Raw genomic sequence first — 24,024 nt, 5'->3', positions numbered from 1 at the left:
GTGAGAGCTGCCAATTTCTACCTTGGTTTAAAGAAGGGTTGAAGGGCCATCCTTAGATCTCTAATCCTTTGCAAACACTTAGCATTTGACACACAAGTTCAAGTCAACCCACCAGCTGCATAATCAATGGTGACAGATGATAACACAGCTTCTACCCATCACCCAGGTCTTACAAATGGACTCAAAGAGGGTTTGTATGGATCACAAGGGAATAGATCAAAGACATACCAGATCTTCCCTGAGCCCACAGGTCCCACCACAGCACTTGCCAAGATGCAAGGCTTGTGTACTTGGGATCTTATTGCTTGTATTGAGATTAAGAAAGAAAAGATTCCTAATGGACCCCTGGCATCACAGTCCACACCAAGAACACTGATGCTGTGGCTAGTCCTAAGTGATAGGAGAGCAAAGGCCTCAACTTAAAAACACATCAAAAGATTGTTCCACAACTGCTCAACTGAGTCTACATCACTGCATGAGGTTAGAGACAGCAAGTCCAAAAAAGTTACCAACATCTGATATGTTCCTAATGTCACTTCTCTGTTCACCATCCCTTTTGTGCAGCTATAGACTATGGATCCTGAATATTTAAAACAACAATGGTGGAGCCCTACAAATGTGCTCTGCTGTTTTAATGAAAGTCAGACTAAGTCATCAGAATGTTGATCCGGGTTCAACAAACTAGGGTCTGTAGGTCAAACCCAGCCCATTGCCTGGTTGTGTTAATAAAGCTTTATTGGCACACAGCCACAGACATCCACTTATCGTTTATCTGAGGTTGCTTTCACACTACAGTAGCAGAGATGAGCTGTTGCTGCAGAAACCTTATGGCCTGCAAGGCCAAAAACACTATTGGGTCCTTTACAGGAAAAGTTTGCTGACACCTGAGTTAGTCTAATCCATTCAATTACATTTGGAGAAAGTGAGTCTCAAAGATGCTTTTTCACAAATGTGGAGCACAAGGGGGTTCAATACCAGCTTTTCTGACTTCCCACGGGGAGCTCTCTCCAGAGCACTTCTCAGCCAGAGTTACAGCATGAATAGCATTTTCTGGAATCTCAAAGCTTCAAACCACAGATGTTGTGATTGGTAAAGCCAGACTCTCTATTCACCAGAATGTTGAATCTACCAGAACCCCCGCTGCTCAACACTGCCGGAAGCAGAGCTTTGGGAATGAATATTCCCAAATATTCCTGGTGGGAGTATTCCTGGTGGGGAACCCGGGCAGGACTGACCTGGTGATGATGGCCAGGTGGGGCGGGCTCATGCAGGCGCCCATGAACAGCACCACGTTCTCGTGCCGCGTCTGCCTGTAGGCCATCACCTCCCGCTTGAAGGCCTTGAGCTGGTCCTCGTTGTCCCTCTCAATGTCAATTAGCCGGATGGCCACCTCGCCATGCCAGCGGCCGTGGTACACCTGCCCGAAGCGGCCCTTCCCGATGAGCTCGCCGATTTCCAGCTGCTCGAAGGGGATGTCCCACTCCTGGAGGAAGATGCTGGTCTGGCTGGCCTTGCGTGGGAAGCTCCGGGCCGAGAGGAGGGACAGGTTCATCTCCTCAAAGTCGTCCTCCGACTCCTCGGCCTCGTCGTGGCCCTCCTCATTCTACAGCCAGAGCAGGAGAGGGGTCAGTTCCCATCAGCACCCCGCCTGCCCGCCAGGTCCCCACTGTGTATTGTTGGCTGGTGCACACGTGTCTCTCTCTAATTGCCCAGGTACGTTCTGTCTATCATTGTGCTGCAGTGAAGGGGCTGAAAGGGAAATCATCAAACTGAAGCTCAGAGATAGGAAATGCTGGGGGGCAGGGACCACCTATCCTGGTTTCCCAGGACTTTGCCCGTTTGGGGACAGATAGTCTCACACTTGGGAAACCAGCAGACAGGGATGGTTGGTTCCTGAGGGAAGTGCCTAGCTCTGGTCAGGCCGCCAGGCAGAGCAAGGGTTAAGAATCAGGTCTCTCGACTCCTAATATTCGATGCCCTTCTACTAGACCATGATGTTCTGACTTGTCTGGTTATTTATGTGGGAGTAAGAAAGACAACAGGCTGAAATACAGACACCCTATACACCTTCATATAACATGTGACAGTCCTCAACAGGGAGGGCCTTCGCTCCCTCGGAGGAATTTGAATTCATGAGGCAGAAACCAGGAGATGTCAGAGCTACTCGGCATAGGCCGGAGGCCCGGGGTTCCTGTGCAGCTGGGAGGGCAGGAGATACAAGAGTGAGAGGTTGAAAGAATGCGCTTAACAGTCAGACCAGATGAGCTGGAATCTGGCTGCTGTGTGACCTTGGGCAAGGTGCTTCACTTCTCTGGGCCTTCCTTGACTCATCATAAAGTGGGGCTAATGACATCTGCCCCTGGGGGTGGTGCGAGGTTTTCCATGAGGCAAAGATCTGTTGAGTTCTTTGCACAGACCTGACTGCCTGTATGAAACAGCTTCCAGGATGGCTGAAAAAAAATACAGACTCCTGGGCCCCAGCCAGATTTTCTGAATCAGAAAATCAGCAGGCCAGATCCAGGACTCTGCATTTTCACTGCATATCCACATGACTCAGGCACACTTAGACATGACCACTGCAACAGTGAGAAACTCCAGGCCTAGGGATCCGCCTTCCCCGCGTGGTGTCTGGGGGCACCTAAGGCTAGGGGGCCTGGTCCCTTGCCTTCTTCATCTGGAACAGGCAAGCAGCAGTGGCCTGAGCCCAGTGGGGGTGGTACTGGAGGGGGAGGTGGTGGTGATTTTCAGGGGCTTGGAGCCTGACAAGATGGCCGGAGGAGGCCCCTTGGCCGGGTGCAGTCTCTCTAAACCCCAAACCTGAGCAAGCTACTCCCAAAGGCATGTTCAGGAGAAATGACATGGGAAATACAGCTTCTTTGAGGGTCACTTTCCAGCTACTGCGATCATTCTAGAAAAGGACATGATTTGCTCTGGGTACCCTGACTCTATTCCCTTCAGTTAAGGACAGACCAGCAGAGCAGAGGAGTCAGGGCTCTAGTTCTCACCCCAAAGACTTCGTTTATTCCTCTAGGAGTTCTGGCAGCTGGGAAGAGGCCCCAGAACATTCTTAACACCCTACTAAGCCAGAGACCCTGAGGCCCTCGTCCCCTCCTCTCACATATTCTTCAGAAAGTAGTGGGGGCACATCCCCCTTGGTACTCACTGGCCCTGAGCTGAATTTCCAACTAAGAATGCAGATCACTTGCCAACTTCTGCACAACTAGCTTTTCCGTGATGCACACCATGTTAACGGCCCATTAGGCTTGGCGCCAGGAGGGGCCCCTCGCTCATTAGTCGTCCTGGAGTTAGAACATCCATCAAGCAGGGCACTGTACCCCCAGTCCACCCCAAGCCCTCTGCGTCATCAAAGACATCAATCGCCTTTGCCAAGTGGGCAGCCCCCGGAAAAAGCTGCTTCATTTGCTTCATCGCTCTCCGGTTCTCACCTCCGAGGTTGGCTCCACTTCAATTTGAAGTAATGGATTTCCTTCCAAGCTTTAAAGAAAGAAAAATAAACGTGACCCTTGGGTGAAATGATGGGTGCATGCATTGACTTGATCCATGTATGAAACATCTTAAAATGTGAAGTTCTCCATTAAGCCTTTTTCTCCAATTTCCCTTCACTGCTTGTGTCTAAAATAATCCATAACCTTGCCACCAAGGAGAGGTGCGCAAGGACACTGTTTTAAATGGACTTTCTGGTCTGCTCAGGGCTCATTTTTCTTTGTTGGTTTCCTCTAATCTAGCAATTTCTGTATAAATTGGCCTTATAAATCCCTTATAAAATGCCATGGATGGCAGGCAGGATCCCCAGAGCTCTAGGTGTTCCTTAGGAAAGGATTAATCAGATCTCTACAGTTCTGAATCTTTTGGAAGGATTCTTTGGCTGTTTTTGCTCATTCATTCATTCACCCATTTGATTAGAATTAAGAGTCAGGAACAGTGCCAGACCCTTAGAGGGATACAGCATTGAGACTGACCTTAAGGAATATTTATATTACTAGTGCAGAAAGGCTATGAGTAACAAGGGTCAAAAGTTAGGTATGAACTGAATAAATGGATGGTGATGGAAATGCCCAAGAGAGAGGATTACTGGATGAATTTGAAAGTTCGCAGTGTTTTGAATTGGACCTTGCCAATCACGTTCAGTGGAGATATGTGGGTGAGAATGAGGAGGAGACAGATTGTATTGGACTGGAAGACACAGGTGTGTGTGCGAGTGTGTGCATGCGTGTGTGTATCCCATGCATTCTTGAGCTCCTGAGCTGCAGTTGTGTTCTGAGTATGGGAACAAGCAGGGTATGGGAGCTGGGGGCACACACACCGTGAGTGCTAAGTGTCCACTGAGGACTGTGTGGGTATCATGGGATGTGCTCTGTGCAGGGGTTTGTTCTGTGTGCATGTGAGTTGGGTGCACATGCAGGGGATGTGTGGGCGTGCTGGAGCACAGGATACGTGAGGGAAATGCAACGCACAGTGTGTGTTAAAGAATTTGGTGGGGGGAGTGGGTTTTTAAGGTAGAGGATATTTCCGGAGTGAACTGAAACTGGTGGGAGAAAAGGATCACAATGGCCACCATGGCCCCTTCCTATTTCTCCAGTGGAAGCTTAGCAGATTCCCCCAACCCATCTCCTTATTTGAGGGGGGCTCCCCTATTCTGACCTTCAGACCGCACCAGGAAGCTACCAACCCTGCAGACAGGGTCAATCCACTTGCTGGAGAGACTCCTGGTGAGAGGGAGTCTGAAAGATTGTAAGAGCTCAAAGAAGAAGAAAGAAGTAGCATTTGCCGTCCTATTAACCAATAATTTACAGTACAGCTTCGAAAGGCAGAAACCACACGCTGGAAATCTGATGCCCCGGGGGAGATGGAACAATGCAGCTGGAGTCCCTCCTCACGCCCAACAGAACGGGCTGCCCTCCTAGGCTTGCATCAGGCGTGATTACAGCAGCCAGGGCTATTAAATGATTTCCCTGCTGCAAAGAGTCAGTTCCCATCACTCCACGCACATTTAAGCAGATCGTGGGCACTTATTGACTTCGTTTTTCACTGGCACTCCCTGACTCTCAGTTAATAACCTGGAGTTCATCTTGCACAAATTGTGGAATTGGTTTATGTGCTGCAGAGAAACGATCTGGAGCTAGATGTCAGCACAACATCCCCCCGGCAAATGTACCATTTGGGTCTTTAACAAAGTGGGTAACATGGGTCAGAAAGGATGGAGCAGCTGCGGGAGCCGGAAGAAAAACCAGGTAGGCAAAAATGTGAGTTTGAAAAGATGTCAAACCGAAGTTGGGTCTTTAGCATGCCCTGGACTTGGGTCACAACCAAAGAAGTTATGGAAAGTGATTTCACTTTGGCTGCATGGGCAATAGAGTGCCTAGAAAGAGGGCTTGTATCCTAAGGATGCTAAAGACATCACACACAAAGATGTTCACTGCAGAACTGTTTATAACAGTGAAATATGGGAAGATGTAAGATCCAGCAGTGGAGAAACGGTTAAGGAAATCATTCCACATCAATATGGTATTTTAAAATCAATGTGTATGAAGAGTCTGGAATAGTAAGAAAAATATGATGTTATAGCATTAAGGGATAAACAGAGCAGGATGGAAATTGCACAGTTTAGATCACAAGTATGTAAAATATGAATAGAGCATACTTCTAAGAGTGGTGCAATTATAAATTATTCTTTTTCTTTTTTTATAGAATAGTTTAAATTTCACAAAAGAAGCTTGTTTTATTTTTGTAATGTTAGAAACCAGGGATTGGCAAATTTGCTGGGCCAGATAGTAAATATTTTAGAGTCTGCTGGCCACACAGCGGTCTCTATTGGAACGACTATCTCTGTTGTTGTAGTCCGAATGCTGCCATAGATAGCATGTTGTGAATAAATGGGCATGGCTGTGTTCCAATAAAACTTTATTTACAAAAACATGGGTCTGTCCGATTGGCTGTAAGTTACTGATCTCTAGTATAAAACCTAAATTTTCCTCTTTAAACAGGGGATAATGATGTAGAATACCTGCCCTTCCATTAAGGTTTAGCTATTGCCTGGGGGAAGTTGTATTTCTGATCACAGGAGGGTCTGGGGATCTGAAGGAAATGGTCTGGCCCCTGGAAGTCACACTTGATTGGCAAGACCAGAGACACAAGGCAGAAGTGGCTCAGGGGGACTAGCACTGTCCATCTCGGCCTGGGCTGTCATATTCTCTCCTCTCTTTGCCCAAGTTATTCCCTTGTCTCTATGGCCCCCTCAGGCTTTCCCATCAACCCTGCCTCCCACCCCATCAATTCCAGGAAGAGGAAGAAAGAAGACAGGGATCCTGAGCAAACTGAAAGGCCAGGGCAGGGGGAGAGGTCTCTGTCCCACTTACATTGGATTTGAGGTCACTGGGTGCAGGATGACCTGGGGTGCCCGCGTCGGCGTCTCCGGCACCGGCACCACATCTGAGAGCCAAAGATTGGACAGTCAGAAACCAGACAAGGGGTCCACGAGCTCCCTCAAAAGCCTGATTCCTGGGAGATGCCGGCGGCTGGAAACTTCTCAACAGATCAGGAGTCCCTGGCTGCCCAATTCCCTCTCTTCTTTCCCTGGCCACTTGAATTTACCTGCTGAGATGCATGAGCAGTCAAGATGACATCCTGAACAAAACTCCCCATCGGCACCTATGGGGCTGCCGGAGCCCTCAAGCCTCTGGCCTGAAGCACTCACTGAAGCATCATCTCTGGGTTCTCCTCACTCCTGAGTCCCCTTTGGGATGATGAGGCCTCTTAGTTTCATGTCTCCCATGCCCGATTACAGCCCCTTTGACCATCTCTCCCCCACCATGGGGTTCTGGACCTCTCCCCACCCTTGCCCATCCTTGCACTGCAGACCACCCACTCAGGCCTTTCCATTTGTGCTTTGGGACCTCATTGGTGCCACTGAGTCCTTGGACTCCCCATCCTTTTTACCCTCCGCCTCCACAGCCAGTCGCTAGCCTGTTGTCTGGGTGGTTCCACCTGATCCTCTTTGGGCTCATCTACCCCGGCAACACTCGCCGCTGTTCCCTCACAGCAGCTGCCATGCCTCAGTGGGCTCGCTTGGAAGAAACTGAGCTCACAGGAAACTCACCTGGGAAGATGAACTGCTGCCTGTATTTGTAGTAGTGGGACGCTTGCAAAAGAAAGAAAATACCACAGTGAGTGCCGCCCCAGAGCTGGCCCTTCAGGTAACAAATGGGGCTCCTGTAGCCACCCTGTGGTCCTCTGCCCACCCCTGACAGTTTCCAGACTTCTGCAGACACCCCGAATTCTAAGGGACTGAGAACATGTGTAAAGAATCCAGAAACATTCAAGCCAACCCTCCCATTGAAACTCCCTAAAGACAGAGGACCCCACCTTGGAGAGCCATCCTGAGCACCATCTCATCTTTGTTAAATGCATAAAGACACACACGTAGAGAGAAAAAGCCTCTAAACCCACAATCTAACACATTAATTTTCTCCCTTCTGGCAGAGTGATTATAGTGGCTTAAGAAAATCCTTTATGACCACAATAACGTATCACCTCACAGTTAGGATGCCTATTATCAAAAAAGACAAGAAAATGACAAATATTGGTAAAGATGTAAAGGAAAGGAAACCCTTGTGCACCCTTAGTGGGAATGTAAATTGGTGCACCCACTGTGGAAAACAGTGGGCGGCTCCTAAAAAAGTAAAAATTAGAACTACCAGATGATCCAGCAATCGCACTTCTGGGTATGTATCTGAAGGAAAAGAAATCAGCATCCAAAGTTATGGAAATAACCTAAGTGTCCATCGATAGACAAATGGATAAAGAAAACATGTGTGTGTATACACACACACACACACATACATACATACACAATTGAATACTATTCAGCCGTGATAAATGCTGTTTGTGACAAAAGGGATGGGCCTCGAGGGTACCATGCTAAGTAAAATAAATCCGATGGGGAAGATAAACAGTACAATCTCACTTATATGCAGAATCTAAAAAACAATATCAAACTCACAGAAACAGAGATCAGATTTGGGACTGCCAGATGGGGATGGGGCCAGGAGCACTGGATGAAGGTGGTCTATGTGTTTCCTCTATGTGTTTCCCATGTTTTTCTAAGTTTCTGCACTGAGCATTGTATTGGTTTTCTTTGGGGCTGCCGGAGTTTGTTGCTGCTGTAACAAATTATCATAAATTAGATGGTTTAACACAAATTTATCCTCATAGAGTTCTGAAGGTCAGAAGCCTGAAAACAGTCATAGGCGGCTTGTTCCTTCTGGAGGCTCCAAAGGAGAATTTTCTCCTTGCCTTTTCCAGCTGGAGAATCTACCTCCATTTCTTGGCTCACGCCCTCATCACCCCAGTCGCTGCTTCCATCCTGACGTCAACTTCTACTGTCTTTGATCGCCTTGTCTCCCTCTTATAAAAGATCCTCATGACTGTGTTTAGAATCCACCCAGACAATCCAGGGTAATCTTTCCACTTCAAGATCCTTAATTCAGTAACAGCTGCAAAGTTCCTTTAGCTGTGTAAAGTAACATATTCACAGGACCCAGGATCAGACCATTATTCTGCCTAGCAAAGGCACAAATTAATTTCTGTATCTAAAGAAAGATAATATAAAAGAAAATTCCTCAGATTCACTGCTGATTTTCCTAGAATTCATTTTACTTTCCGTCTGTGTACTGGAGGCCAGTTGTTCTGGACATCCCCAAGGTTTCCAGTGTTATCACTGCTCCAGTGTGGTGGAGAACCTGGATCGGGGGTCAAGAGGGCAGGGCAGGGGACAAGGGGACAGGGGCAGGGGACAAGTCACACAGAGTTTTATATCCTCAAGTAAAGGCAGTGAGCAGGGATGGGCTCAGATATGAGTCTGAGCTGGTGGATACACTTCCAGAAACAGTTTTATCCATTCAGGGACAAGCTGGCTCACCAAGAAATCAGTACAGTGGCTCCAAACCTGGAGTCCAGAAGCCGATCCTGTAGGGTTGAATCCGTGTTCCTCCTTTGATTGCCTGTGAAAGTTTGGGCATCTCTCTCCAAGTCTCAGTTTCCAGATATGTGTAATGGGGACCAATAATAATCTCTCCTACATAGGGCTCATCATTACATGAGATGAGAGCTCAGGGATGATGCAGAATCAGGGTTAACGGCAATGCATAAGCTGGTATCTTTCTAAGTTCTCTTAACTAACAGACAGAATGCTTTATAATTCATAGACAGAGTTTCAAACAACTCAGTCATGAGCTGGCCCTGAGGGTGGAACTGGTTTATAAAGCTTACCCCCATCCCAGAATGGACAGCAACTTCTGGTATTCAGGATCCAAGCACCTGGCTTGGAGCCTTGCACCCAGTCAGTGAACTGCTCATGTTTGTTGAATTACTCAAGTCTCTTTTAGCACAGCAATCCCCCAAATATCTTAGCTAGCTGGAACCCAAATGGATGCATTTTTTGATTCTGGAAAACAAAGTACCCAGTTTGGGCAGCAACTCATTCAAGGTTACAGAACACAGCTTTAAAAGAAATCTGACCTCCATGATATCAGGGACCCTTTTCCCATTAGATAACTTAGGTGTTTTTTTTTTTTTTTTTTTTGCATTTGGACATTTTATTAGTCAACAAGGACTAAAATTTAAAAAGAAAAACTACCTGGGATTCTCAAGAGACTTAGCTTATCTCTTTCCTCCCGAACTGGAACTGGGGATTCAGTGTCTGCAGAAAAGGTTAGCTGGCAGTTAAACATTCTTTTAAAGAGGCGGGGCTGGTGATGCAGAATGGGTGTCACTCTGAGAAGGGACAGGGGTCCAGCAATGGGACGCCCGGCAAATGCCTCCACACACAGCCTCCGACTCCTGCCAGGACCCTTCCGTGGCCTGAGGACAACTCGTTCCTGATGACTGACAGGGAGAGAGTCTTGGGCAGAGGAGGAGGGGAAGGGTGCTGTGAGCCCCGCCTGATCTTGCTGATGACAGACACCAGAGAGAAGCAGGTCAGAGAGGCAGCTGATGACTCTGAGTGGCTCCTGGCTGTCTGGTACCAAAGACAGTTCGGGAACTGAGAGGTTGCAGGTGACCAGAGGTCAGAGAGACAAACAGGCCACTTTCAAGGCTCTTCCACTCTCAAGGCCACATTCCCTCCCTATGGACTCCTCAGAGAGCAGCCTCAGTGGCCATCTGAAAGAAAGGATCTAGAAGGAAGGTGGAAAGATCAAATCATCCCCTGCCTAAACCATGCAATTCCCTGCAAGGCCCCACCAGGCCTCAGCCCTGCAGCTCTGAGCCTTGCCTGGTGCCTTGGTTATGGGCACTCTGAGCCATCAGTCACATGTTTCCAGCTCTTTCTGGTAACAGGGCCTTTACATGTGCTCCCCTCTGTCTGCCTGAACAACCTCCCTCCTGCCTTAAGCTGCCTCTGACGTTTCAGCCTCTTGACTTTGCTCATAGCACTGTTCTCTCCTCACAGCACTCACCACAATTTATAATCCTATTTTCGTGTGTCTGTTTGCTAGACTAACACCTGTCTCTTCCACTAAGCTATAAACTCAATGAGGGCAGAGACTGTGACAGGCAGAACAAGGCCCTTCTCCCCCAACTCCATTCCCAAGACGGCCACATCCTAGTCTTAGGAACCCAGGAATATGTTACCTCACATGACCAAGGGGACTCTGCATATGTTAAGTTGAGGATCCTGAGATGAGAGGATTATTCTGGATTCTCTGGGTGAACCTTGAGTATAATCACAAGGGTCCTTATGAGAGGGAGGCAGGAGGATCCAAGTCAGAGGATCAGAGGAGGAGATGTGACAACGGAAGCGGAGGTTGGACAGATGCAGGGCCATGAGCAAAGGCACGCAGGCGGCCCTTCAGAAGCTAGGAAAAGGCAAGGGAATGGATTCTTTCCCAGAACCTCCTAAAGGAACCAGCTCTGCAGACACCTTGATATTGAGCCCAGGGAAACTGATTTGGGACTTCTGACTCCTTAACTGTAGAGTTGTAAACTTCTGCTGCTTGGAGCCACTAAGCTCATGGCAATTTGTTACAGCGGCAACAGTGAACTCATACGGGGCACATCTGATGTGTACCTTGCTCCTTACCCAGTGCCTCAAACAGCACCTGGTATATAGCGGATGCTCAATAAACATCCGTTCAAGAAATGAATGGGTGGAATGCCGGGCCAGAGACAGTTTAAAGAAAAAGACCCTGCAGTTCTGGGAGGTAAACGAGCCTCAAGTCACGTGTTCAGTCATTCATTCACTCAACAAACATTTAATTAGTGCCTTCAGCAGTCGGCACTGGGCTGGGCTTTGGGTGTAGAGTGGCAGGTGACGCAGATGAGTTTCCTAGTGTCATGGAGCTGACTTTCTGGTGGAGGAGACAGTAAACACGGCACCAGGTTACTCCAAAGGAGGAAGGCATTTGAACACTTTAGTCTGAGGAACCCACACAACAGTCCCTTACAAAGTCCCTTCATGTACCTTCCCACAGCAACTGTCATACAAACGGGCAGGTCAGACCCATTTTACAGATGAGAAACTGAGGCCTAAACAAGAGTCAGTGCCATAGTCAAGGCCACAGAGGTGGGAGAGGGCAAATCTGGGATCCAAAGGAAGCCCTCCACCCTTCACTGTGCCACGTTCAACATGGTACCAGGATTCTGAAGGGAGTGGCAAAGAGCAAGGGGGTCCACCCAACCAGCAGAGCACAATCCCAGATCTGTGAAGGGTGTCCTTCACGGGCCCTGAGGTTAACAGTTAAGCCAAATGCCTGTTAACCACACGGCCTCTTTTTGAAAAGAATGTTCTAGAGTAACCAGTGCCAGGGGCATTGTTATACCTAGGTGTTAGCTTGAATTATCTTCAGAAAACTCAACATCTGGCAGGAAACCAGAGCCAAAGCTCCTTTCCCATCAACAGAGACTCAGTCTGGAGTATGTAACAGGTGACCGGGGCCTTGTGTGAACAGAATAGATGCCTGTCACCCTGGAGGAATTTCGCCAAAACCGCCTAAGGCAGGCAGCAGGGGTGGGGGAAGGTCTGGCTGTCCTTCTAGAGGGTGAAAGTGAAAGTGAAGTCAAGTCCGACTCTTTGCAACCCTGTGAAGTGTAGCCCACCAGGCTCCTCTGTCCATGGGATTCTCCAGGCAAGAATAGTGGAGTGGGTTGCCATTTCCTTCTCCAGGGGATCTTCCCAACCCAGGGACTGAACCCAGGTTTCCCGCATTGCAGGCAGACGCTTTTACCTCTGAGCCACCAGGCAAGCGTCCTATTTTGTTTTCTATGTCAACACTGCATTTTATTGTTATTATTCAGTTATAAAACGGATGCATGTTTCTCGCTATTATATACACTACAGAAGTGCATAAAATAAAATTCCTCTTCTTAGAAAGAACACCTGCCATGAAGTCCTGCAGACAATTGTCTGCATATACAAATACATACACACACACACAGGTATAAATATATACATATAAATACATTAAATCATTTTACAACAAATAGGATGCTATTATACCAGTGCTTTTGCAAATCACGTATTTTCCACTTAAAAAGATATTATGGATTTCTTCCCATGTCCAGGATATTTACAAAGAGCTACCCCATTCTTTTCAAGGGCGGCTGAGTATTTGGTTTTACAGATATATTACAGTGTATTCAAACACTCCCCTCCTGATGGGCATTTGGGTTGAGTCCAGATTTTTCACTGCTGCCAAAAAAAATCGTTATAGATCCCTGTGCAAACACTTCTGTGTATAAATTCTTAGAAGTGATACTGCTGGTCCAGGGAATGTACATTTGAAACACTGACAATGCCAAATTACCTCCCCTAAAAGTTTAATTCCTACTCCCAATTTCAGGGTATCTGGGGACCTCATCTTTATTTCCACAATTCTGGTTAGGGCATAATACTTAGCAGTGGGAGCCACGGTAACTTGCTAATCCTGTGTTTAATCTAATAGTGATGAAAGCAGCTCACCTTCGGTTAGCTCTCGGATGAGACCGGTGCTCTGCTAAGTTTTGCACATGTATGGTAATGTTGAGCCCTTTGAAGGTTCTACAAAGTAGGTACTATTATTATCCCCATTGTACAGATGAGGAGACAGGGGCACAGACAGGTCACTAGTTTGCTCAACAGCACATAGATATTAAGTGATGGAGCTGGGATTTGAACCCAAGCAGCCTAGTTCCAGAGTTCACACTGTTTTAACTGCTGTTCTAAAGCGCCTTCACCCAGAGGACCCGTTAGTCCACTCCCCAAAGAGGGTCAGGGCACTATTGGGACCAGCCATGGAGTAGATGCAGACCCGCTGGCAGGCTAGCATAGTAATTTGGTCAAGACCCCTCCCCAGGGCTCTGACTGACAGGATGAAGGAAATAAGGATCACCCCTGGCGACTCAAGATGCCAGCAGAGTGTCCTAGAGATAAAAGAGTGCTGGTGTTTTGATGCACGGTTCCCCCTTAAGACGTCCTTTGCCAGCTCCGTGTCTGTAAACAAGCAGCAATGGTTACAAGGAAAATAGCCCTGAAGTGAGCATCTTGGGTGAGGCGTGGAACAGCTCCAGGAAAGCATCCAGACTCTTCCCCGCTGAGATTGAGGGGGAGGGGTCTAAGGGGTAAAGGGGGTGTCAAAGGGCTTTTTTCCCATTCGCCTCCTTCCGCGGAAGTGGAAATGGCTGGGGGTGCTGGTGGGAACCCTCGGTCTACGGAAACACTGGGCACTGTTGCCTGGTTGACTCGGAGGCACTTACTGAGACGGTTCCAACTGATGATTCCCGTTATGGTCCTTGTTGGCTGCCAGGTGAGAGGCCCTCACACCACAGGTACGAGGCTGCCTCGGGATTGGACTTAACCAAAAAAATTCCTCATGATGCAAGTCTTTAAGACGCACTCTATCCCTTCGGATGCAGCCCAGATCAAAGCGGTGTGGGCAGGTGACATGAGCAGCTTATGCTCAATGGGTGGGTGTATCTGGGTGTTGCCTAAACGTGGGGCTGAGTCTTCATTTGTTTCCCAGATATCCTCTCGTGGCTGGGTAGGCTTGGAGATGTGACCTGTTACTGAGGACCTGGGGTTTTTTCTTTCCCCCTGTGAGGAAGCTCTCTGGCTCAAGAGGAAACCAACCCCTAGACCAGCACTGTCCAGTGGAACTTCCTGCAACGGTGGGAAGTGGTCTACACCTGTGCTGCCCAACATGGTGGCCACCAGCCACTAGTGGCTCCCAAGCACTTGGAATGTGGCAAGCGTGACCAAGGAATTAAAATTTTAATTGTATTTATTTTTAGTTCATTTAAATTTAAATAGGCACGTGTGACTAGTCTGTACCATATTGAACAACATAGAGCTAGACTTTGCTCCCAACTCGTCAAACCAGACCTCATCCCGCCAGCCTCCGTCTTGAAGTCAGCTATGGTGCCACAAATATGGCTGAGCTGGAAGTGTCCTTGAGGTCGGAGAACAGGAGGTGGGCTGGGCTGAGCCCTGGAAGGGGTGGGAAGACACTCAGGTCTGTCTCACCTGAGAGCTGAGAAAGATCCCTTTCGTAAGTCCAAGAAGCCAGAACACCACACGAGGGCTTCTCCATTGTCTCATAGCCCAGCACATGGTCTCAGGTCAGCGGCGGAGTGGCCTGGAGTTTGTGAGCTGGAAGACCCTTTGGGGTCCTCTTGTCCACCGGCATCCCTTCAGAGGTGTGAAAACTGAAGCCAGAGGTCACAGGGCAGGGGCATGAGAGAGCTGGCTATTGACTCCTGGACGCCAGCTCACTCTTTCGGAGTCCTGTCTTGATGTCTGCGCAGACTCAGGATGCAGCCCTGCTCAGGTGTGTGGGCCCTGAGATCCTTAGCACAGGATCCCGTTGCCAGTTTCAACTGATTTAGCTCTTCTTTTTTTTGGCAGCACTAGGTCTGAGCTCTTCTTAGATCTTCACTCTTCATTGGGGCATGCGGGCTCATTAGCTTTCAGTGTGCAAACACTTATTTGCAGCATGTGGAATCCAGTTTCCTGACCAGCATTTGAACCCAGGCTCCCTGCATTGGGAGTATGGAGTCTTAGCCACCGGCCCACCAGGGATTTTGCACTTAAGGCAATGTCCAGCTCCAGAGCAGAGGGCTCCCCCTGTGACTCAGACTTAGGTAGAGACCCTGGGCTGCTGCTTCCCAAAAGACAGAGTCTCTGAGAGTCTCCTTACCTTCTGAGCCTCGGTTTCCTCATCTGTAAAATGGAGCTGATCCTACTTACCTTGTGACTGCTCTAAAGATCACATAAGGGACTATGCAGCAGTTGCCCTGCATATGGTAAGGCTTAATCCATACGCTGCCAACTCAACACCTTTCATGCGGACTGGCCTGGACACGGCCCTGGCACGAGCCCGACTGCTCACCCCATGACCTCCCACGCGCAGGAGGTACCTGGCAGGCTGAGATTCTTCTGTTGCCTTGTGCACTGTGGAGAAGGGTGTAGGGGAGAAGGCGGCGTGGCGCTGGGCGGGAGCGGGGGCGCTGGCGAGGAGGGCGTGGAGGATGTCGTGGACGAGGGGTTGCTGCTGGAGTCCGGCTGGTAAGGAACAGGGATGTGGTCCTGAAGAAAGAAAACAGGGCGGGGTGGGGGCAGGGGCAGGCGGAGACACTGCAGCAGTGAGGCTGAGCTGCTCGGGAAGACCACCACCTCTGCATCCTCAGTGCCTCCTCTGTTTTCCTCAACCACCAGACAACCCCCAGCAGAATCCCACCTGCCTCCCCCACCCCACCGGGTTGCATCCAGCTGTGGAAGGCAGTCGCTCGAGTCAAGTTCCTGCCCACTGCCTGGAGCCCGGGCTGGAAGGTTACCACGCAATGAAAGCCAGGCGGGCGATAGCCACACTCCTCGGGCCTCTTTGATTTTGGAAAGTCCCATGCCAAGGTGCCCAGAGAGCTCTTCCCATCCTAACGCCTCTCCTCCCGAGTGTTTTATTAAAGAATCAACAGCCTGACAGCTCAGGAGAGAGTGCGAGAGCCAGCCTGCAGCATCTTTGCTCGCATCTCGGTTGGAATCAGCACAGCCTCCTCTGGCCAAGATGAAGACAGAATCTGTGTGCACATCCCCAGAATGGCGCTGGCCAGGGTGGGGCCAGTAGCCATGCAGTGGGCTGAATACTGTCTCCCCTCCAAGACACGTCTACTCAGAATCGTAGTAATTGACCTAATTGTGATGGGACCATCCTGGATTTGGGGTGGGGTGGGGTGCATAAAATCCCATGTCAAGTGTCTTTATGAGAAACAGGAAAGGAAAGACACACAGAGGAAATGGTGCTGTGAAGACGGGTGGATGGGGACTGATGCTTCTAGAAGCCAAGAAGTGCCAAGGACTGCCGGAGCCACCGAAGGTCAGGAGAAGGGGATGGAATGGATCCTCCCTTGGAGTTTTCCTAAGGAGCCAACCCCGCTTGACACCTTGACCTCAGGCTCCTGGACCCCAGACTGTGAGAGAGCAAATGGCTTTTGTCTCAGCTACCCAGTTTGCAGTAATTTGTTTCTGCAGCTCCAGGAAAGTAATAAGAGCAGAATTCCGAGTGAAGAAAAGGGAAACACAGCCACCTGTTCCCCATGCATCCTGAACAAAATGCCCAACCTCACCATTCCTCAGTTTTGCCCTCTGTAAAATGGGAATAAATACTAGCAAACCTCAGCATCCCAGGAAAGAGGTTCCTGCCTCTCAAAGTTGGCAGAGCTAAGCATTCTCAGGGGTACCTTAATCTGTTCACTCACAGCACATGGATAATTTGGTCCCTGAATCACTCAGAGCTCCACCACTCAGCATGGCTCCAGGTACCCAAGGATGGTTTTGTGTGATCTGATTTTGTCAACAGGTGTGTTTACCTGCCAAACTCCAGAGTCTGTATAGCAAATACCAACGAGCATAGAAGAGTGGAGGGTGGGGAACAGACATTCCTCATCTGGAGGCCCAGTGGGTGCTCAACCGGGTTGTGCATGCCCGCTTCCCAGAGGTCATTCCACTCCCATGAGGTCATACTGCCTCCACATCAGTGACTTCCCCACTTCGAGCTTCAGTCTCTCCTCGTCCTTCACGTGGGCTGAGAACACCCACTGTGCGGCTCTGTTGTGAAGTTTAAGGTGATGTATGTACCTAAATCCCTAGCATTGGGATAAGGCATTTTCTTATCAATAAATGGAAGCAATTATATTTGTGACAGCATTTATTTTTGCAATTAAGCTTTCAATTTGAGATAGCTGCAGTTTCGTATGCTGTTTTAAGGGATCCCGGTCAAAGCTGTGCTTTTTCCAGTAGTTATGTACGGATGTGAGAGTTGGACCATAGAGAAAGCTGAGTGATGAAAAATTGATGCTTTCCGACTGTGGTGCTGGAGAAGACTTGAGTCACTTGGACTGCAAGGAGATCAATCAGTCCTAAAGGAAATTAACCCTGACTATTCATTGGAAGGACTGATGCTGAAGCTCCAATACTTTGGCCACCTGATGTGAAGAGCCAACTCACTGGAAAAGATCCTGATGCTGGGAAATATTGAGGGCAGGAGGAGAAGGGGGCAACAGAGGATGAGAAGGTTGGATGGCATCACTGACTCAATGGACGTGTGTTTGAGCAAATTCTGGGAGGTAGTGAAGGACAGGGAGGCCTGGTGTGCTGCAGTTCTCGCGGTCGCAAAGAGTCAGACGTGACTTAGAGACTGAACAACAACAATGCATTCTTATTTAGTTTTTTCCAATGATAACATCTTGCAAAACTAGGGTACAATAAAACGACAAGCCAGACACTGAATTGATACAGTCGAGATACAGAACATTTCCATTACCAGAAGGATCCCTCATGCTGTCCTGTTCTAACTACACCCATTTCCTTCTCTCTCCTCACAACCCCTCCCTCCCATCTTTTCTCCCCGGCACCACTAATCTAGTCTTCATTGCTATAATGTCATTTCAAGAATGTTCTATAAATTGAACCATACAGTACGTAATCTTTTTGGATTGGCTTTTTTTTCACTCAGAATGGTTCTCTGGAGATTCACTCAAGTTACTGCATGCAACAATGGATTGTTCCTTTTTATTGCTGAGTGATATTTCATGATATGGATGTACCCAGTTTATTTGATCAACCATCTACTGAAGGACAGGTAGGTTGTCACCCCCCGAGGCTCTTGTGGATCAAGCAACTACAAACATGCCCTGGACAAAGTCCTATTCCAGGCAAGGTCATGCTCTAGTTCATTCCAGCCACCTTCCACGCAAGACCACCTTGGAGGTAATTCTGATCTGATTTTAATAGTAAGGTATCAGGAGGCCAGCCTTCTTGCTCCATCCTAATTTACCAAATGGTAATTACATGTTCCTGGCAACAGACTTGTTAATGTAAGGAAAAATAAGGCAGTGACATGTGGGCTAAGGTTTATGTGGCTGGGCTGTGAAGCTACCACACATTCAAAGAGGGTACAGGAGGTTTTCAGAGGAAGTCAGTGACCGTGTCAGTAGAGGGATAAGGGGAAATGAAAGTCAGGCATCTATCCATCCTAGCAAGACTCTCTTCTTTGAACTTCTACTCATAGATGGGCAAAGAAGTTTCCACAGATGCTCTGCAAAAAAAAACATTATCCTTATTTAAAAAGCATAAAGGTTTGTGCTAAAAACAGTGTCCCACTAGGCATACAGATCATGCTCAAATGACAGAGCATGTTTAAATGAACATGTTGGTTCATGATGCACACATTCAGGCTGGACCTGGGCTCGCATCACTTCCTCTTCTCATTCCCACAACGACTGCCATAGTCACATCAAATGGCCCACAGTTCCCAACACAAACCAGGCTATTTCACATCTCCAAGGCTTGGGAGATGTTATTATTCCTGCTTGGAATGGGCTTCTCTGGTGGCTCAGATGGTAAAGAATCTGTCTGCGATGCAGGAGACCTGGGTTTAATCCCTGAGTCTAGAAGATCTCTTGGAGAAGGGAATGGGTACCCACTCCAGTATTCTTGCCTGGAGAATTCCATGGACAGAAGAGCCTGGCAGGCTGCAGTCCATGAGTTCACAAAGAGACTGAGTGACTAACACTATCTTCCCAGCCTTGTCCAGTCGGCCTGGAAGATGCCTACTCTTTCTTCAAAATGCAGCTCAGATTGCCCCTCCTCCATGAAGCTCCCCTGACCTCCCACTCAACCAACCAGGTCAGCACGTTCCTCCTCCTGGGAATGGCCCTGCCTGGTACTAGCTTGCTCTGGTACTGGTCTTGGCTTCTGCTGTTGCTTCAACACCATCACTTCTCAGCTTGCTTGTCTGTCTTTGTCCTCAAGGCTACTGCTACTGCTAAGTCACTTCAGTCGTGTTCGACTCTGTGTGAGCCCATAGATGGCAGCCCACCAGGCTCCACCATCCCTGGGATTCTCCAGACAAGAACACTAGAGTGGGTTGCCATTTCCTTCTCCAATGCATGAAAGTGAAAAGTGAAAGTGAAGTCGCTCAGTCGTGTCCGACTCCCAGCGACCCCATGGACTGCAGCCTACCAGGCTCCTCCGCCCATGGGATTTTCCAGGCAAGAGTACTGGAGTGGGGTGCCATTGCCTTCTCCAGTCCTCAAGGCTAGAAGCTCCATATTCTCATCGTGGTCCCTTGAAAAATGTGTGCTAGAGGAAGGAAAATAGAAAGAAATGAAGAGAGAGATGGATAAGGAGAGAGAGAGGGAAGAAAAGATTTATGTCCTCCTACTAGACTGTGCCTTATTTATCTTGGAATCTGCAAAACTTAGCACAGAAACAAAAACATAAGAGGTGGCTAATAAATGTTATATGTATCAGTGAATGGAAAGGAAGGAAGGAGGGAAGGTGAGACAAAGAGAGGGAGGCAAGAAGAAGTTGTCTTTATGGAAGAAACAGTTAAGGCAGGAATTCAGTCTCTTTCATATCTGAGGCTCAGGGCTGATGTGAATCAACAGAATCAGCAGAAGAGAAATGTGCATATAGTGCCCACATTCCCCAGCAGAACAGCTAAATGGGAGGGGAAACTCCTTCCTTGGGCCAGACCCAGATCTGTGTCCCAGTAGGAGGTTGTCTTCCATCAGAAGGAAACTCAGACTCTCTCAGATCATGCAGGGAAGGGCTAATGGCGTAATTCCTCTTTCTGAGTGCAGCTAAAATGTGGAAACATCCTTCAGAAACCATCCAACACCCCATTTCATGTTGTAGAGGGGGATGCTGAGACTCAGACATGGGGGCGATGTGCTAGAGTCATACAGAGAGTTAGTAGCCCAGGTCCCCATCTCCAGCCCAGAAGCAGAAACAGAAGGCTGAACCAAGTATTGAGAACTCACATCTGACTCTGAGAATCAAACAAAGTATGTTCGCTTCCCAGGTTCCCCTTCAACCAGCTGTGCACTGACTTTGACATGGCAGTGATAATAACTCTCTCCCATGGAATCTGTCTCCTAGGGAAACTGTCCCCACCCCCCAACCCAAAAGTAGTAGTAGTAGTGTTAGTCGCTCAGTCGTGTCTGACTCTTTGTGACCCCATGGACTGTATAGCCCGCCAGGCTACAGTTCACGTACATTCCTCTGTCCATGGAAATATTCAGGCAAGAATACTGGAGTGGGTTGCCATATCCTTCTCCACTTCCAACCCAACAGAGTCTCCTAAACAGCCTTACTTGTCTTGTGACCTCCAAAGCCCACTCCCAACTCAGGACCAAAAGTCAGGGCATCACAGCAGCTGGTTAATGACCTATGATACCTGGAATAAACAGATGAGTGGGTCTAAGAGGAAGAATAGCAGAAAGCAGAGCAAAGGTGGAGAGGAGATGAGGTTGAAGGGGACAGAAGAGCCACAACAGGCCAGAAAACAAATCAGCTGAGGTAACAAGGAGCAGGAGTGCTTCTATGGCTGCAGAAGTGAAGATGGAAAGAAAAGATGAGAGCAGAGGATGAGGAAAACAGTCAACAGTTACAGACCAGAGGGGACCCACAAAGAGTAGCCAACCACTGTCATGATGGAGGACCAGAACAGTGAGCCATGGTCTTGCTGGGGGTCTGAGCTGCTGACCTGAGCACAGTTCTGTCCTCTACGTCCAGTTTCATGAGCCCTAGCTCCTTAACCAGGATTCCTCTTTCTCTTATTGCCCCATGCCCAATCCTTCCAAGAGACAGTTCCTGGTGCTGAGCTAGCAGAGATGAGGCTCTGTTCCTTGCAACCAGCTGAAAAGGACAGCGAGTAGGCAGCCACTCCAGAAAGCTTCCCTGCAGTGGGCAGATATTCAGCTTCGGACACCCAGATAGGTGGGGCTTTTGATGCCTTGATGTGGAAGCATGCGCCTTACAGACTAGACCCCTCAGGAGCCGGCAGATGCTCCTGCTGCTGTCGCTTCTCCTCCATCTCCTCATTCTCCTCCATGTCCTCCGTCCTCCACATCCTTCTTCTTTCTTCCGTTTCCTCCTCCTGCCTCTTCTTTCTTCTTCCTATTCTTGTTCCTCCCCCGTCCTCTTTCTCTTCTTCTCCCTCCTCCTCCACCCCTTTTCTTCCTCCTACTCCTCCTTCTGTTCCTCCTTCTCCTCCCCACTGTCTCTCTTCATCCCTGAGCTCTTCCATGCCCTGAGGATCCAGTGTCAGGACTAAATCCCTTACATGTATCACTGCACCAAATCCTCTCCACAACCCCTGAAACATCTATTATTAGAATGCCTATTTTACACAGAGGGAAACAAAGGCAGAAGGATCTTGGTTCGGTCACAGAGTGTATGAAGAAACTGAGTTTCAAGCCCAGACCTTCTGATTCCAAAATGCACATTCAAACCATTAGGCTGGGTGAACAGGCTAGGTTTTTATGAAGCTAGATTGACAGAGCTAGACGAGAGAGGAGACAGAGCAACGAAAAGGAAATCCTCAGACCAAATTGGCTCAGATATCTATTGCACTAACCACATCATTGCCTGACAGAAAGAATCTGTGTGAAGCTAGTGAGAACAGAAGTAGGGGGGAAAAAATAACCCAGTTCTCTGATAGCTCCTGTCCACCTTCATGCCAAAGCCACTTTCTAAATAGAGGTTAATTTATTTCTCTTATCAAATTCTCCTGCTGGCAGACAAGCAGAACAATGTCAGAGTCACCGATCTATCTGACCCATGTTTCTGTCCCACCTGACACCAAGAGGCTCACTGTGTCTATAAAGCCAGAGAGAAAGGTCTCAAGATGGCTCTGAGCCACTCACCCCTCAAGAGGTCAAAAAGGAAAGGATGGTTATAGTTACTGCCCAGGAGCCTCACCACCGGAACCCCATAAGCACCCCAACTCCAGAAGGGGGAGACCCTCCCCTAGAGACCTACGTATTTTACCAAAAAATAAAGGAAAAGTGGACCCAGCCTGACACTGTGATTAGAAGCCCAAGATTTAAGCCTATAAAAATAGCTAGAATTTCTTGGACACGTATCCACATGCCAGGAACCTCTCCCAAGTGCCTCGCCTTACACTGATTATTTCATTTCATCCTCACAGCCATTCTGAGGTTGGTACTCTTCTTGCTCAGCAGGAGACATTTAAAAAATGTGGCCACAAATTCCTTGGACGCTTCCCATTGACAAGTGGGGCCATGCCTCCTCCCCTCAAATCTGAGTAGGCTTGCGACTGCTTCTATCAGTACAGTACAGCAGAACCCACGCTTGCGACTGCTTCTATCAGTACAGTACAGCAGAACCCACACTGACACCCCGAGGCTAGTGACAAGCCAAGACAGTGCTTGGGGCTTTTATATCGCTAGGTTACAAAAGCCTCGCAGCTTCCAGCTTGTTGGATGAGAAAGTTGCTCTGCAAGCCCTGAGGTGCCGTGTAAGAAGAGCCTCACTACCCTGAAGCAGCCATATCGTGAGGAAGCCCAAGCCACAAGGCAAGACTGTGTGTACTTGCTCCCAAAGAGACCCTCTGTTGAGTTCAGCCTTTGACTCATCCCAGCTCAGACATGTGAGTGAAGGAGCCTCTAGATCAGGGGTTGGCAAGTTTTTTCTCTAAATGGCTCATTAGTACACATTTTAGGCTTTGTGAGCCAGTGATCTCTGTTGTAACTGCTTAATTCTGCTGTTGTAGTTTGAAAGCAGCCATAGAAAATATGAACGTGGCTTGTTCCAACACAATTTAATTCACACAAAAAAAAACAAGCTGTGAGCTAGATATGGCCTGTGAACCATAGTTTGCCAATCCCTATTCTAGATGATTCCAGCCCCCAGCTGCATCAGCTTTCCCAGTTGAGTCCCTGGGCATCATGAAGCAGAAACAAACCATCCCCACTGTACTGCTTTCCAGATACCTGACCCACAGCTTCCACAAGTGTAATTAAAAAGCTGTTGATGTCCACCACTAAGTTTGAGGTTGTTGGTTTGCACAGCTGTGGATAACTGGAACATGCCCATTTTACACATAGGAAAGCTGAGGCTCAGAGATATTAAGTAACTTGCCCAGAGACTCTAAGAGCGAGGAAGTGGAGGAAGCCAAGACTGGCTGCCAAGTCTGCCTGACTTCAGAGGCCAAGTGTATCATCAAGTCCTAAGACGATGCCACAGGAGCCAGATGGTGCATGACTGAGACCCAGTGCGGTAGGTGACAGCTAGAGACAGAAAGAACATAGGGGCTTTGGTAGGGAGGTCAGAGAAAGAGGGAGGGACCAGTTGTGCATGGAGGCTTGCAGACTGCAGGAAGGGGGTTGACTGTTTCCTCCACTTGATAGAAATCCACAGGAGGGTTTTTCAGCAGAGGGTGGCATGATTCAAATTACATTCATTAAGAATCACTCTGGCTGCTGTGTAGAGAATGGATTAGGGAGGGGGCTAGGCCCTCCCCAGCCTTATGCACAGAAGGGAGAGTATGGTTGCCAGAGAGGTCAAGTGGCCAGAGATGCTCATCCGGGTGGGTGACTGTCCACACACATGGACTGGCCCACACTTTATCCACCTTCCACACAATGCATGGAGGCACCATAGGGCTTGAGAAATCATCTGCTGGCATGTGTTACCTCTTCCTTCCATGAGGCTTTAAGTGTCCCTGGGAT

The 24,024-nt window shown here is 48.5% G+C and overlaps 1 protein-coding gene across 5 annotated transcripts in view; it reads right to left on the bottom strand.

Annotated features, from left to right (window-relative positions):
• Positions 1–24,024, bottom strand: part of KSR2 (kinase suppressor of ras 2) — a 485,372-nt gene that overhangs the window by 72,927 nt on the left and 388,421 nt on the right. For all 5 annotated transcript variants that reach the window (XM_059876166.1, XM_015475495.3, XM_059876167.1 and 2 more), the window contains 5 exons: positions 15,409–15,577; positions 7,118–7,159; positions 6,378–6,450; positions 3,447–3,495; positions 1,236–1,603 (listed from right to left, as the gene is read on the bottom strand). In XM_059876166.1, the coding sequence (XP_059732149.1) occupies positions 1,236–1,603; positions 3,447–3,495; positions 6,378–6,450; positions 7,118–7,159; positions 15,409–15,577 (701 nt within the window). The remainder of the gene's footprint in view (positions 1–1,235; positions 1,604–3,446; positions 3,496–6,377; positions 6,451–7,117; positions 7,160–15,408; positions 15,578–24,024) is intronic.

This window comes from Bos taurus, chromosome 17 (genome assembly GCF_002263795.3).
Source record: "Bos taurus isolate L1 Dominette 01449 registration number 42190680 breed Hereford chromosome 17, ARS-UCD2.0, whole genome shotgun sequence".
Taxonomy (NCBI): Eukaryota; Metazoa; Chordata; class Mammalia; order Artiodactyla; family Bovidae; genus Bos; species Bos taurus.
This window is presented reverse-complemented; position numbering and strand designations above follow the sequence as displayed.